The sequence below is a fragment of the Ambystoma mexicanum genome, chromosome 6q (assembly GCF_040938575.1).
Source record: "Ambystoma mexicanum isolate Mex_15411 chromosome 6q, UKY_AmexF1_1, whole genome shotgun sequence".
Lineage (NCBI taxonomy): Eukaryota > Metazoa > Chordata > Amphibia > Caudata > Ambystomatidae > Ambystoma > Ambystoma mexicanum.
In genome coordinates, this window is record NC_090937.1 from 1472238166 (window position 1) to 1472255274 (window position 17109).

At 44.8% G+C, this 17109-nt stretch overlaps 1 protein-coding gene across 2 annotated transcripts in view; it reads right to left on the bottom strand.

The window, feature by feature from the left end:
• Window positions 1-17109, bottom strand: part of LOC138516786 (charged multivesicular body protein 3) — a 939210-nt gene that overhangs the window by 173071 nt on the left and 749030 nt on the right. For both annotated transcript variants that reach the window (XM_069632183.1, XM_069632184.1), the window contains one exon: window positions 11499-11678. In XM_069632183.1, coding sequence (XP_069488284.1) covers window positions 11499-11678 — 180 coding nt within the window. The remainder of the gene's footprint in view (window positions 1-11498; window positions 11679-17109) is intronic.

The following is a 17109-nucleotide window of genomic DNA, read 5'->3' on the forward strand; positions in this document are numbered from 1 at the left end:
GCACCAACTACGCGGCCCTGCACAGAGACGCAGGACGGAGAGTTCAACGCACAAAAACCTAAGGTGAGCAATAACCCCATGGGAGGGGATTTTGACCAGAGGGAGGTGGAGTCCACCCATCACAGAACCAGTATCTTAACCCTCCATTCTCCTGTTACAGGCGTTATCCAATGTCTGGCACATAACCGAGCAGAGAGGGGTCGGGGATAGCGCTTAGACCTACATCCAGTATCGTGTGGCGCCCCCGTGGATACCAGGTGAGCGTAACATCACCTCATTGATGGACAGTCGTGAGAAATTAAATTGAGTCAAGTTATTCCTAGTGATAGGGGAATCTGACATCAGCTCAGTATTGGTGATCAGGGTTTTCTTGTTTTTTTTTGTGAAGCAAGGTTATTTTGTCTTGAAGCGCATTCTGTATATAGTGCACCATAGGGCGTCTTTGATAAACATATTGGGTGGAGGGGCAGCTGAGTCCAGCTCTTTAAAGTATATTAAATAATTCCTTTGTGCTGGAATTTGCTTTGGATATGCGGTCATTGAAATTGTCTTTTTTTTAGCTTGGATAATGGCTACCTTATAGTTAAAAGAGGCAGCAGTGAAGTTGTCCTTTTTTAATAATGATGACGTCCCTTTCCAAAGAGTTTCAGCCGTTCTTTTCAGTTTCCTGAGAGTCTTTAGATGTGGAGTATACCAATTGTTGAGGTGCGCACAAAGTTTAGCTTTACATAGTTCAGAGGGTTCTAAAATATCAATTGCCTTAAGGATAGTCTTGTTATACATGTCTACTAGGAATGTCGAATCTGGATCCATTATGGTAGAGTGAGTGATAGGTTGAAGTAGTGGTAAGCGTTTTTCTAAGGTTAGATTACGTTTGTTTCTAGTCATCGAGGCATGTGCTTGTGGAGTTGGTAGTGCTGAGTCTTTTATAGAGAATGATACTAGGTGGTGGTCAGTCCAAACACAAGGGGTGTTAGAGAGTATGTCAATATTGCAGTTAATATCTGCTAGCCAATCTTATGATGTTCTCTTGTGTGTGGGATTGGATATTTGGTGTGTGAATCCTAATTCAGTAATAGTGTCCTTAAGGTCATTGAGGTCTTGGAAACCTACATTTAAATCTCCCAGGATGAGGACTTGGAAGTTGCTTTTGGTGTTGGCTGATAATACATGTGAAATGTAATTTTCGAATGTTGTAATTGGGCCAGGTGGACGATAAATCAAGTGGATGGTAATGGTGGACGTGGAGGATGTGGGCAATTTAATAGATAGTAATTCTGCTGAAGGTATAGGTTGATTGTTGACTTTTCTAAGGCCTAGTGCCGTTTTGAAGATGAAAACGATGCCTCTTCCTTTCGAGGTGTTAGAGACTGTCAGTTCGTAGAATGGAGTAGTTATCCAGGATGGCTAGAGCGAGTGAAGGACCTAATGCTGAGTGGAGTCATGTTTCCGTGATGGCGATGAAGTCCAGATCACTGAGTGTTATGTCGTCGGCTAAGTCTAGTGCATGTACTGGGAGTGATTGGGCGTTGATGAGGCCAGCTTTGATAATAGGTGTGGGGCTGTTATGTTTGGCCTTGGGTGACCTCTGACTGTTTCCTGCAGGCATGGAAGCCGAGGCTGTACTGGCTGGAGTGGAAGTCACTGGGATACTACCTTTCGTGGTTCATATTGGATGCTGACTTGGAAGTCTGGAGCCAAGTCTATGATGTCTAGCTGGTAAGGAACACTGGTATGTGGAGCAAGTTTTAGGTGTGGGTGAGTGATCCGGAAGCGTGTTGAAGTTGCAGGGAAACATTTTTACATGGAAATGAATAGATGCGACCTGGGTGGGTGCATTGGTCCAGTGCTGGGCTTTGAGATTGGTAGTGAAGTTTAGTGGTGGTAATCTCAGAGGGTGATGGCATTCAGAGTGAAGACATGGTTGTAAGAAACTGGATGGTGGTATGTGGGCTGACGATGGGAGACTAGGTGACGTAGTCAGGCAAATAACTGGTACTCTGTAGTTAATGGTCGTATCCATGGGACTCCTGGGAGGCCTCCCTAATATAGAAGCCAGTTGAGGATGACTAAGATATAGGCTAGCACTTGGTGAGATAGCTGCATAGTTAAAATAATAAGAATAGGCAGGAATCTTTACAAATGCAAGGCTAAGTGCCAGTGTAGGGCGATCGTTCACCAAAGGCTAACGTCCATGTACAAAGTAAGGCACAGAAAGCTATTTGCGATTTTCAGAGGCAGGGCACAGTAGGCTAAAGCCACTTGCAGATAAGTAACGCAGAAAGCTAATGCAAAATTCGAAGTGGGCACAATTGGCTACAAAGATAAGGCACAGTAAGGTCACTTGCAATTGTGGCACAGAATGCTAGAAGCAAATTTTCAATTGGTTACAGTATGGCGCAAGGCAAGGCGGTAAAGGCCAAATGCAGTTTAAGGCACAGGATGCTAAATGCAATTACCATGCAAGGCACAGTGGGCTGCAGTGATTAGAAGTGCTGTAAGGTGACTTACAGCACTGAGACACAGATTTTTGCTGTGTTTTTCTGAAGCAGGGCGCAGTAAGCTAGAAGCAACTTCCGGTGTTTGTGACACAGGAATCTAGCCTGGCCTGCGCGTAACATCCGCAGAGACACAGCGGACCTGCAGCGAGAGAAGAGCAAAATCCGAATAAGCGTTCACTGGGAATGCAGCCTGACACCCACTGACGTGCTCTGACCAAAGTAAAGGTAACCGAGGCTACGGAAGACCCCGGTAGGGGAGTGCGGGCCTGTGAAGCAAGCCTCGAAAGTGATCTTCCTCGTCTCAGTAACTGCACTAAGAATAAGAACAGTTGGGAAGAATGCCTGCCCACATGTTATGGCAATTCCTCTCTGAACAAGAGTACCAGCAGGCTGATCCTTGCAGAACCGGGAGAAGGGAGTAATTCTCCTAGTACTATCTAGGTTTCTTTCCATTTAGTGATAGGGCTAGAGTAGAGGAGATTTTTCCACAATAGGGCTAGAATAGAGGAGATTTTTGCACAGGGGACGGCTAACCATTTGCACTTCCACCCTGGTGACGAACACCCCAGTTATTCCTTGTTTAGGTAGGGACAACCATTTGGATCTAGGGAAAGGCAGGTGTTTCTTCTTTCTTTAAATAAAAAGCAAACTAAATGCCATCTCTGTCTCAGACGCCTCACTCTATAATGCCACAACTGATTGAACACACCCTTATCACCTACTGTGGTAATTCAGACTCAGGAGACGGAGAAGAGGTCATTTTCCATACATTGTTTTATTAAACAGACAAGAGTGAGGCCTATCCTATCCCTACCTTCAAGGAGATTTCATCCCAGTCTATAAAGGAAAGAATAAAGAGTGCACATCTAGATGTCTTACAAACCTAAAACAGTCCTCTGTCCAAAGTCTAATCAACCTGGAGTTCTGTTCCTTCTTCGAACACAAGGATTAACATAAACTCAATCAAGAAAGGTTTCGAAAGGGGATCCTTGTCACCCTGTGACGTGTCGGGTGGCTTCTGACCCCACACAAACGTCTCTGGTTTCTCCCAAGACACTTTCCCAGTTGTACAGTTCCAAGTTCAGGTTTTGCACGTCTCTTTATTCTTCCTCTTTTCCTTGTAGAATAGTGTGACTTTTGTAGTTGGACCATAGTTATTCAGCCCTGGGGCCGGGGTTCTCTCTCCCCTGCTTTGGGGTTTTGTTCTCCTACCCCGCCTTGGGGTATTGCTTCTCCCACTGGCCTTTTGTTCTTGCTTTTCACACCCCAAATACTCTAGCTGCACCTTGGGATTATAAGTCTCTAAACCCGCCTTAGGGTATTGCTTCTTACTTCCTGGCTCACACCCAGCCTTGGGGTTCAGCTTCACACAACCAGTCTTGGGTTCTCCTGTCTTTCACCCAGTCTTCGGGTTGGGGTTCTAGCTCCCTGCCTACGGTTCTTGATTTTCCCACCTCACCTTTGCATCTTGCTTCTCGGATACTGTACCCCGCCATGGGGTTTGGCCGGACCTCTGTGCCTTCTTCTCAGTTTCCTGGAAACACCAGGCACCTTGTTTGTTGTGGTAGTGTTCCTCAGGGAAGGCGGTCTCTTAGGCCAGTGCAAAAGCACAATTCCGGTTGCCCTCCGGTCTTCAGAATCGGTTCTTCCACTCTACAACCAGATTGGGCAATACATTCATTGTTCCTGAGCTTCACACAAGGATGGCAGCACAAATGCGTCAGAAACCACAACAGCCACTTCTATAGGGGCATTCATGCAGCGGTCTTTTTTGATTCCCATACAGCCAACAAAGATATTGTGCACTTGATACAAGGGAGGATAACTCATCACTCTCAGAGGATTTTCTGTCCTCTAAGGGGGTAGGGTCACCGCCAGTGAAATCCCACTTGCCCTGTTCCCTAGGGGGTGCTTAGCAGGCTCACCTCGCTAGTCCTAAAGGGTGAGGCGCCCCGATGGGGAGAATAGACAAACTACCATGATTCGTCACACTACATAAGGTTAAGGGGACATGAAAACATGGTGAAAATAATAGATGGCTTTAGTTATGTAACGATGGTTACTTTGCTGAAACTTTATTTTCCCCTTAAAAGTGACATTTCAAGCCAGAGCTTCTAAGAGCCACAGGAGCGTATAACCTGTCCCGGGCTTGTCATCTTTAGTTTCCAGGAAGGGGTTTAACCCCCAGAACAGGCCGTCTTACAAGTGTCTTTGGTTAAATGTGTTAATACCTTCCTCCCTCTTTTTTGCACTCTCTCCACCTCCTCCTGTTCACACACTGCCTCCTGATACTGCTCCTCATCTCCCCCTTTGTCTTCAACTCGACCTTCCTCTGTTGATCCAAACCTTCTCCATCTGTTCTACTACTTGCCTCCTTTCCTCTCCTACAAACCATTGTAAGCTCCCGCCCTTGCTCCTTATCCAGCCGTAGCCAAACCAACGGTCTCTGCTCAGCTCCTCGTACCTCCAAAAAAAACCTTCTGCAAGTTTGCACCCTCCAAACTGGCGTCTATAAAGGGCACTTGCTCGCTGCTTTGGACCACAGTCCTTTCCATCAGTTCAGGTGAATGTGAATTTGTGTTGTGTTTGGTTGGTTCTCCAGGGTAAATTCAAACGCCACCAACCCACCAGGAACCTCAGATCTGGCACAGCATTGGGGAATAAGAGCCTCATTATCCCCCATTGCAACTGTTAGGCAGAATCCTGTGCAGTTCCCTTAGGGAGCACTACAGAAGATTAAGACTACAGGTATATGCAATATACAGGTATATGCAATAAATCCCCTTTGGTATCAGTCTGTACCACAAAGATTTAGTTGGTAGCTGTGGCTAAGCAGTCAGACTTATCTCAAGAGGGAGATGAGCAGTATTCAGGGTTTACACATTAGGACTACAATACTACGGAACAAGGAAACACTGACCAAAGCTTTATATCAAAAAGAATATATATATTTATTTTACACACAAATCACTATTATAAAAGCAAGTTAAATCAGTCAAGAAAAGTATACACAACTCCCTATTTAAATTGTAGACAAGTTTGACCAAGAGTGAAAACTGAGCAAAATGGCACAGTGAAAACCCAGCAGAAATGGCACTCTAACCATTTCTGAAAAGGGAGGGAAAGGACAAGTTATACAGGTTTATACTCTTTAACACACCAGCAACACTTCCCAATACGATTGTGAGCAAGTTAGGCAACGCAGTACTTTAGCATATGCAATACTGAGGTGAAAACAGAGCAAAATGGCACTTCACAAGTTTAAAAAGAGGGAAGAAAAAGGTGGTTATAAGAGTTAGGTGCACCAACACATTTCTAGGTGAGAAGCAATCTAGAGAAGGCAGTTGTAACAGAATTAGCCAGAGTCAATAGGCCTGTGCCAGAGTTAATGGTACAGGGCAATGTGCACAGGAGCAAAATGTTCTAGTAGCTGCAGTCAAGTCTTTGTTTAATGATTCGAAAAGGCGGTTGCAGAAGGTGAACGACAATGTTAGATGATAGGGGCGGCCCATCCAGTAGGTAAGTAAAGGATTTAAAACACCTTTAGCAGTACCCAACGAAACGAGAGGCCTGGTGGAACAATGGACCTTAAAAGTGGAAGAGGCTCCTGCAGTGGCGGTAGTTCCTGGCAGTTCGGGAGATCCAGCAGAGGAAGTGAGGCTCTCGTCGTGGAGGAAGGTTCGTGTTACTGCACTGCCCAGGGATGAAACCAGCCGCGGTGCTGCCAAAACGAATAAAAAAGGTACGCTCCTTTAAATTGCGGTTGTGGTGGACGGGTGCCTAGCTATCCGGTCTCCGAGTGCAGGGCACTGGCGATTCGACCAAGGCAGGTCCTGGAAGGCGATTGGCAAACTTCTTGGCCCCTCCAGCTTAAGGGAAGAAGACTCTTGTATAGGAATATCTTCTCAAGTCGTTGGAGAAAAGTGATGAGGATCTGCAGCAGGGCTTCACCGGTGGTTCAGTCGTTGCAGAGGTCTTCAGCTTCTCTCCTCTTCGGTTTCTTAGTTCTAGTGGCGACGTCTTGCCCTCCAGTCCTCAGAACCCTGCTTTTATGCAGCAAGACCCCCATTCATACAGCCTAGCTGTCACTCACACAGTGGGGTGGCTCTCCTGGCGGGAGAACCCCCCCAGCCTATCAGGGCAGAGTGTGACTTGGGTTGCGTAGGAAACCCTCTCCAGGGTGCCTATTCCCCCTCCCACATATCCTGTCTACCCCAGACTCTGTGGCGCCGAGAGGAGGGCTTCTGTGCAGAAGCCCGCCAAAAGGACGAACAAAGGATACCTGACCAGGGTTAGGATTATAGAGAAAGACACGAGAAATAAATATAATCAAAGTTCTGGCAATAAAAACTACCGTAAAAGTATAGTAAAGTTACTATAAAAATAAACCGGCGGTATGTTAGAGGCTGTCAGTAAAAGTGGTAGCCTCGAACAATGGGAAAATCCCACAGGGAAATATTCGCGGTCGAACATTTACGGTAGTAACCACTGCCACCAGCCACAAACTTGAGGGGGACTATACGGTACCCCCTCGAAAATGAACACTTCCATAGTAAAATGGGTTGTACTGGTTTTTTTCTTAAGAATTGACAAGTAAAGTCAATGGGGACTTTACATGCCCTGGGAGACAGTCAGTCCCAGGGTATGGAGTCTATGTTTGTGGGTCGCTACGACACCCCTGTGGTACGGCACGGAGGGTGCGGTGTGCCACACATGTAAAAAGATGATTGCTATGAGGGTGAGAAAACCCCATAGACCATAAGCACACAAGATAGCCTAAGACATACACTAGCAATCTGTCTAAGAGTGGGAAAAAAGGGTCTCACTCTTAGCAGGAGAAAAAAATAAACCCTTCAAATCCAGCAAAACTGCTGGGGGACTCTATAGGTAAGGGAAATTAGCCCTAGAAGAGAATTCTCCCTAACAGCAATTGCATCAGATTGGGAGTATCCTCCTTCTCCATCCAAGCTCCCACTGTCTGGACCCTCTATGTCTCCCTCTCCCTCATCGCTGCATTGACAACCAACTCGCATTCAGAAAGGCCCTCAAAACATGGCTATTCCCTTCCTCCGCCTGAAGCCCCTCCCGACACATTCCCATGAGGGTCCTCACACAAGCACCGGCTCAGACTCGCTGAAACAAACAGATCATGTAGCAGCATATCCCAGCTGCTCTCTTGGCAGCCCCCCCTGCAAATTTAAGCCTATTCCACTCCCGCACACAGTCACACATCAGCGCCCGGGTCTTTGTGCCCTCTAACTGGTGCACCATGGTTACCGGGCAACACCTAAAACATATTGGATAGTAGCTTGTAGCTTGCATTCTGTTTTAATCAGGACTCAGTGCCTGGGCAATAGCAACCAGCCACTTGGCGACTCATAAAAGATGGGTGGGAAGATCAAAATTAAGATGAAGGACACCTCAAAGATTTGCATCCAAATAGTAACAGGGTGCATGCACATCCCGAAAAACATTTAAAACATCAATCAAGAAACAACAGTAGCCCTGCAAATCTTGTTCTGGTCTCCATTCTGCAGCTGAATCATGCAAGAGGTCTTTGTTATTTTCCTCCAATTCGATCACCAGCTAGATTTCCTAGATGTTACACTTAGTTTCTGAGTGTGCTGTGCAGCGATAAGCTGATCCACCCGTTCCCACACTATGGTTCTTAGGGAAGACACTACCCGGTAGCGAAAGAGCCACTCGGAAAGAAGACACTACCCCAGCACTGATAATGTGGCCAGGTTAGGAATGGGCCATAAAATTGTCTCGGGCACCAATGAAAGTGTCCACAGTTGCAAATGGCTATTCTTTCCTTTTGTGACTGTTTGAATAGTACAGAAAGGGGAGTATGATAAAATGTGATTCAAATTGTGCATTTTAAAGAATATTTATTCAGCAACATTGGTCAAAACCTTAAGCCGCCTAGTGAAGCAACACATCAAACTGGGCCACATTAGTCAAAAATGTGACCCACTTTGATAAAAAAACAAATTGGCCCGCACCAGCAGTTTGCGTTTTTTGTTTCAGCCATTGGCCAATTGCCTTATAGGCCAGTGTGAGCGTGGTACAGAAATAAGATAGGCAGTTTTGACAGCTTCTTGAAGAATGCAGACTCTCTGCAACCCCATGTACAAGGTTTTTTTTTAGACACTATTTCCTCCCCCAACACAAATCGAGGAGTAGTCTTGCAAAACAAAAGTGTCCCTCAGGAAATCACTTTCTTTTGGCCAATCTTTTTTCAGACCATGCTCGAGTCCTGCAGCATGAGTAGAGGTTGCACTCCCTTCGGTGTAGGCTTCGAAAAAGGCAGTTACTTCCTAAGTGGCAGACAGAACACCCAGTTTGTCTGGATTGTTAGCAGGGAACCCCTCCCTGGTAGAGACATTATTGCTTAAGCTTCTTTGTTATTTTGGAGAATAAAATATGATGCCAATTATTTCTTTGTCATCACCCAAAGAGGGCAGTTCTAATTTAAACATAGGTCTGAAACCTTATCCATCCTTCTACCCCTCCCCTCTCCCCCATTTTCCATTCACTGTTCTCTCTCACACATCACACAACTTTGATACTGTACTTCTACTCATCTTTCACTCGGCAAATCCATCCTGTGCTTCAATTGCACCTTTGCATCACAGATTTAAGGAAACTGTAAATGTCACGTCGCTTATTTTCCCGCTTTATTCAACCTCTCTCTTTCAAATGCTATCTTCCCAGCCTGGTACAAAACAGCCGCAGCCATAACTCATCTAAAGAAACCATGTACTGGCCCAAACAACCCCTCATTCTACAGACCTGTCCCCCTCGTTCCCCAACACTTGAAAATCCTTATGAGGGTTTTCATCGACCACATAGTCCAGTATCTTGTGTCACACTTACATGTTGACCGCCTTCTAAATATCAATTCAGGTCACAACACTTCACCAAGACTGCGTTTATCCACCTCACAAATTCCCTTAACACTGCCCACCACTCTCCCCCTCCAAAATGTTCATCCTTCTAGACTTTTCTGTTGGTTTTGATACTGTGGGTCATCCCTCCTCCTGCAAACCCTTTGCCTTCTTAGCTGCAAGGACACCATACTCTACTGGGTGTCCTATATCAGACACTACTTCAGCATCTCTGGAGATTGCAGCTCTTCCTCGCAAACACGCCTGCTCATGGATGTTCCTCAAGGATGGGTCCACTGCCAAGGTTTCATTCAGCAAATGCATTTTCTCTTTTGGCTTTAATCACATCTTCACTGGCAACAATCATCTTCTCCTTAACCTTCCTTCACCCCTGCAGTCATCCACCGTTGGAAGGCTCTGAACTGCCTCATGATAAAACTCTTCAAAGACGGACGTCATCTTTCTGCTTGCCGCGAAACGCAAACACTCTTCCAGCTCTTTACACTTAACCCCTTCACCCATGTTGTGTAACCTTGGCGTTCTCCTTGTCAGCAATTTGAAACTCTTCCAGTTTGGCCACTGCCACCGCAGCCAGACACAAACTCACAGACATTCGAAAAATCTACCCCCGCCTTACGCACTACTCAAATAAAACCCACATTTTTAATGTTGTACTCAGCAAACAGGACTACTGGGCGAGCCCAGTTCTTGGTCTACCCCTTTACGGTTTTGCTCCCCTCAACTTTGCAGCACACACCCTTTTCAATCTACCCAGATCCTCCCCACCTTCGCCTACCTTGACCACGCTGGATAGCTCTCCATAAAAAATCAAACTCTTTAAATTCCTGATATCAATCTAGAGATCCATCCAGGGTCGACCTCCTACCATATATCACTGGAGTGGGCGTAAAAGCCTGAACGGTTTTGATTTTTAGAATATAAAATAATGGGTTAATTTGGTTCTGAAAGGAAGGTCTGCGAATCAGACTCCCATTTCAATATGGTAGATATAAAAATTATAGTGCGCAAAGGGCCTTGCTGTAGCTTCTGACAAGGCAGTGCTAGCTCTGTTGTGGCAATGAGCAGGTTAAATTACACCTGTGCATCGCTGACAGCTGCTGGGACACATCACTGCAGGCAGAGATAAGAATATAACTTCTCCACACCTGATCTAGAAATTGGAATAATTGCCTGCCTTATAGTGGCAATAATTCTCGAAATATAAGCCATGGTGACTGATAGCAGGAAACAATTATGAAGCCAAATCAATTTGATATTGCACCAGTGTCAACTCTGAGCAGAGCTTAAACTGATGTGTACTAGTATCTAGACTGATTGTATTGTCCTTGTGGGACAATAGACAGGAAGCAGCCTCCTTTGATGTTTCAGTAGTGATGGACAAACCTTTCCCCCAGGGTATAGAAACTTCCTCCAAGAAGCCTCCTGGGAAAAGTAATTCAGATGCAGCACCTACATGGTGCATTCCTCTGCAGATGGCTGAATACGGTTGTGCATTAGCATTTTACACTACACAAAACAAATACACACACAATGAGATTTTGGATGTTCTACAATACAAAGCTATGCGCTTTTTCGCATTTCCTTATGTCCCATTACAACTCCACTGCGCATGTCAACAATAAAATGTTCACGTTTTGAAATATTAATATTGTTATTTTACACAATGACTCTAAAATTGTTTGATGAAGCACAAGTTCAAGGTAAAGTGTAGATGTTCGTCAAAAAACTGGAAAAACTGGCAGACAATTTCAAAGAAATAGTTTTCAGGAAACGTATTCGTCTATGGAAAAGTCCATTCTAGAAACGTTTTTTCAACCGCTTTCAACATTTGAACGATTACATAACTTCTCACCTAATTTGGCATGCCTTATCGGATTGGTCACAATAGTTTGCTTGCCAAATATTGTGCCGATATGAAAATGTAAAGATTTTGTAAAGTGTGATGTAACATTAACCATACTGCCACAACTGTGGCAATATTATATTGTAATTAAGTAGTGTTAGCAATGTAAAGCAAAATGACTGAACCAATTGAATAGGAATTTAGAGCTTAATGACATTCGAAGAAATACTCTTGATGACTTACACAATTGGTTCTTCATCCCCATGAGGACGGAGTTCATGTGCGCTTTGGATGCATACAGTTTGCTTACAGCCTTCTTTGATCTGATCATCTCCTTAGCCAGAATTATGCAAACATCTCTCTGGCCTTTCTTTGCTGCTTCTTTGATTGACCGCTTCACTTTTTCTTCTTCTCTTTGAATATCTAGTGCACAGAAAAAAAAAAATAAAAAAGGTTTACCCGTGAAAAGAAAGTGGCATTCGGCATCATTATAAACCTCAGTGTAGACAGCTAACAGGGTGGGCTGTATCTCAATGTAAATTATAATATATATATATATATATATATATATATATATATATATATATATATTTCTGACAGTACAGTGTACATATGACATTAAAATAGTGATGTGCATTTCAATAATGGAGCAGAACTATATCTAGCACAAACAGCTGATCTGTGCCTTCCGTTTCTTTGCATTTTATATTAGTGTGATGCGCAGTGGGGTGAATTTCGAAGTCAGTATGCATTAAACATTTGAGCACATTTTACATCACATTACAGTGTCCATGGCATTATCGTATTTTGTAACAGAAAAATTATTTTTTTCACTATACAGTGTGTGTGCATTATATTTCAGTATATTCAGTACGCAAAGCTGCACTGTTATTAAATTGTATCATTTTTAATTACGTTCCCCTATTTTGTCAAATGTATACACCACCTATAACAAAGCAAGTATGTATCCAACACAAGTTAAAGTGACGAAAGACTTGGTAACACAAATATGAACATACCCCACATTAAAACATGTTGGAAATACACATACATTTTATATTTTGTTGTATGTCCAGAAGCTTAGGCAATATAAATCTATATAAATCCTATCCTAGAATGGTAGAGGTAAATTGCTGATATATTCATGGTGTAGCCAGACTGAACAGTTTTCAGTGAGTCGCAGGATGGTTACACATGCAACGGTTCACCATGAGCAAAGTCAAACAGAATACATTTTCTTTATTGAGCACAAGTCACATACATGGCCCTTATGCATAAACATCTGACCCACAGGAATAGTTCATTACATAAGACAAGTTACTTTGCAGAAGCTGCTGTTTAGCCAATTGAAAGAAATTGTAATTGCAAAGGCCAGTTCAACGGACATGCAGAACTAAGGTGCGAGGAACGGAATTAGCTTAGCACAGAATATGGCTTGGAATGGTCACACCGAATAAGAGTAAAAAAAAATTAATAAACCCCTTTTTGCTTATACGTTGGGATCATCAAACAAGGTTTGGAGATTTCCTAACCTCATAACCATGGGGTGACTTCCCCACAACCTTGGAGTCTACCTTCAGCAATTGGCGACAACAAATGTGAAACTTGCATATATATTCTCCCCAGTGACAAAGTAATTTACAGGAAATCTTGAACACACAAATTGTAATGTTATGATTACAAATGCAACATTGTGCACTCTTAATCTGATGCATACTGACAAACACGATCAACTGAAAAGGCGAGCCAGGAACATTGATCATGGATTTCATTACACAGATGAAAAAATGTACCAACATGTAGGAGATGGTTTGTCACAGCAAGAGGAGAAACACAGGAGAGGGCTCTTTGAAATTCAGTTTGATCTGTTCTGAACAAAAATGAATTCCCAACTTGACAAGCTTTAAACAAAAGAAATAACAGGCTTAGTAAGAGGAGTACAGGACGAGCAGGCACAAATTCTTCCTTACACATTGCAGAATAAATCTAGTAGAGTATAACATAGGCGGCGACAGTGAGCCATTTAAGTGAGAGACTACAAAAATCAAACACTTTGGTGACTCTACAAACAACCATGTTGCATACATTAGAAATAGATCAAATACTCAGATGTTCATATCACATGGTGAATGTCTGCCTTGCAAGGATCAAAAGCTTTGAGTGGTAAGTTTAGTTTGATCATAAGATATAGGCTTACATTGGTATTTATTTACTGAGGAAGCAAAGTGTTTCAAACAAAAACACTATTAGTACAATGACAGACAAATGGGCAATCCTGCAATAGGTGCTGTAAGGGTGCAGAAATACAGCTGTATAGTTTTGGCTATAAACTTTTATTAACCAAAAACAGGTTAGGAGAACATGGCCTCTTTACCTAAAGCCAAGATTGGTTTCCCTGTCTCAAAGAAAACTTGTCGGGATGTCAAAGACAATTTCAGTCACTGTGTGGGGTGCATTTAAAGGCCCTAAACAGAAGCCCCTAACTTGAAGAGCAGCATTTAAAAACTGCCACCAAAAACGGCCTCGTTTTGCTTTAATTTCCCCTGAATGACAAGAAGTTCTACATTGCTACCAAAAACGGCATGGCTGTGCTTTTATTTCATCTGAATGGCAAGGAGCTCTACACTGCAAAGAAAGCGGCTTTTGTTTTCCTTTTCACATGAACAGCAGCCCTTTAAACACTGCAAACAGAAAACGGCTTGACTTTTCTTTTGTTCACGTCAAATTAAAGAACCACGTGGAAGGGGGCCTACCCCTCATTATCCATGGACCAACAGCAAATGCAAACTTGCTCAAAAGGGAGAGAAATCAAAGAATCCTGTGACCTGCAATAGAGGTTTTTAAACATCAGAAGCAAAAAGCCTGCACACGTGTGAAAAGAAAAACGGCTTTAAAAGCCCCAGTGGAAAGAGCATTGCTCACACAGAAAAGGTCAGGGAAATATGTGGGGGTTGACCAAAGCGAATGCAGATTATGTTCCAACCCACAAAACTCCAGTCACCTTTGCAGAGACACTTCCTGCTGGAAAAACCAGTTTGGGCTGAGGCAGGAGCTTTAAATGGCAAATCCCCACTCCCGCTGAATATTGCACGTATCCTATAACCACCCCGCCATAAAGTGTGATGCTGGAGAGGGCGTCATAATTCCCTGCTCTGCAGACATGAAGGAAGGACCCCAAAGATTTCAAAGAAGGCTAAGTGTGGCTAGAGCTTGACCAAGAGGTGCTCCTTGTTGCACCCCCTTCAAAAGAACCCAGACCGCTTCAAAGAGACTTATAAAAAGCTCTGGTTACAGGATAGACAGATGGCTGTGGAGGGGGGGGGGGGAGCGCCCCCCCCCCCCCAAGTGGAACAAGATACTCCCAAGTTACATGAAAAGACGGATTTCATTTTAGGTATTTTCGCAGCAATCAGAATAAGAATCAATTTCGTTTTATGCCATTTATTCATGTTATGTCCAGGCAGTTTTAAAGAGACTAATTGCATATCCCTAGGACTTTGGGGACTGAATTGGCCAGTTAAGACTAGTTTCTGGCTGATCTGAACAGGTGACAAATATGTGTTATGCTCACCTGGTCTTTACGGGGACGTCGGGCGCTGGTGCGTGAAGTGTCTGCTTCACTGGTTTGAGGCGCTGCGTGTCCTTTGTTCCCTGGACTGGCCTTGGGTCAGCTCCTACGATAGGGGAAAGTATGGTGAGTGAGACGGTCTGTGCCTGCCACCTGTGACCCCCACCATGTTCCTTCCACACGTATTCCCCACTCCGGGGTGCACTCACCTTGTGTATTTGGTTGGTGGGCTCTCCTTCCTGCTTAGTCTCAGCAGGGGCACAATGTCCTGTAGGATCCAGTTACTTCACTGACCCTAGATCATGTTGCTTGTATTGCTCCGCTTGTTATTGTCCGTGTAATCCGTTGTATTGCATGTTGCCCGTGTCCAGTTATCTGTGTTGTTCTTTGCTGCGTGCCGCAGTCCGTGCTCTTCTCACTGTTATGGCAGTTGTAGCTGTTGTGGCACTAAGCCGACCTTGGTGTGCATTGGTTTGGTGCAACGAGTAAGCGGCTGCGCCAGTGGGTCAGGGTGGTCTGCCTTGGGTCCACAGGCCAACGCGAGCTCCGGTGCGGTTGGTGTGATCAAACCGGTTCTTTCTTTCTCTTTTCCAGGTATCTGAGCCGGCGTGATGAATGAATCCATCGATGGCGATGGAAGCAGTGAGTAATGCGCAGCAGTGACAGTGCGCGATGAATGAGCTCAACGATTCACCTTGTTTTACCTTCTCTTTCTTCTGCAGGTGCCGGCGACTGATGAAAGCTGGAGTCTTCGTCGAACAACCAGGACGTTGCTGGAGGCACAGGTAAGTCAGAGCAGGTGAGTATGCGAGGCCCGATGATCTCTGGCTTTTCTTTGCAGGTTTGTGGAAAATTGCTGGCAGGAGTTCCTCGGAGAGCGTTACACTGCTAACTGCAGAATAACACGAATCATGCCTTAGGGCTTGGGTGGGGCTTATATAGCCAACCACGGCCTTCCACTTTCAAGGTGCAATGAGTTCCAGAAGTTCTCTGCCAAGCCCATGATTTCAAACTAATGTAAAAGCGAATGGCTCAGAGCCCCGCCCTTAACTGCAATTAGCACTGAAGTCAATCATCCAGTGGCAGACCGACTACACCTGTGTTTTCCATGAGCCTGGGGCCAAAGGCGCCACGACTGGGCCCAGGTGGCGCTCCTTTCAGGCTTGATCCAGTCAGGGCTCTTAATGTGTCCCAATGTTCCGACTGCTGTTGGGCTGGGTCGATCTGGTCTGCTCATCGTGACAGTATTCACCCCCCACCCCCACAGACTCCCCGCCCAAGGCCCCTCTGGCTCCCTCGCAAGGGCATTTTTTTCCCTGGTCCTGGTTTGGTCAGGTGATTGCGATGAAAGCGCTTCACCAACCATGGAGCATGAACTTGGTCTCTGGGTTCCCGAGTTCTATCTTGGGGTCCGTATCCTTTCCGGTCCATGAGGTAGTACAATGTGGACTTTGTTACCTTGAAATCCAGGATGTCCTTGACCTCGAATTCCGGTTCACCATTCACAACCACCGGAGTTGGTGATGATATAATCATTATCCCTGGTGGCACTGGCTTTAGAAGTGAAACGTGGAACACCGGGTGTATGTGCATGTTGGAGGGTAGGGATAGTTTCATAGCAACAGGATTGATGATGGTCTCAATGGTATATGAGCCTATGAACCATGGATGAAATTTCTTTGGTCCCTTCAGGGGTACGTGCTTAGATGCCAACCATACCGCATCCCGACCTGGTAAGTTGGAGCTTCCTTTCGGTGTTGGTCAGAAAACTTCTTTCGTCTTTCCTTGGCCTTGACAAGGTGTTCAGTTGCTTCCTTGAAACAACGAGTGATCATGGAGTTCAAGGTTGTTACTGCTGGCATCTCATGTGTATCAGGTGGATCGAAAACAGATGTCCGTGGGTGTCACCCGTACACGGTATAGAAGGGTGTCTGTTCGGTGCTGGTATGGATCGAATTGTTGTATGCGCATTCGGCTATCCACAGCACGTCTCTCCAGGTGTCTTCAGTTTGGTGCAGCATGCACCTCAGGTATTGCTCAAGCGTCTGGTTTGTCCATTCGGTTTGGCCATCGGTCTGGGGATGATGGCTTGTAGATAGACAAACGTCGATTTGTGCGAGTTCGCAGCTTTTTCTCCAGAACTTGGAAACAAACTGGCTGTCTCGGTCTGATATCAGAATAGATTGAAATCCGTGCAAGCGAACAACTTGCTCCAGACACACCCTTGCCATGGTGGACACAGTCGGAAGGCCTTTTAGTGGGATGAAGTGGGCCATCTTTGAGAAC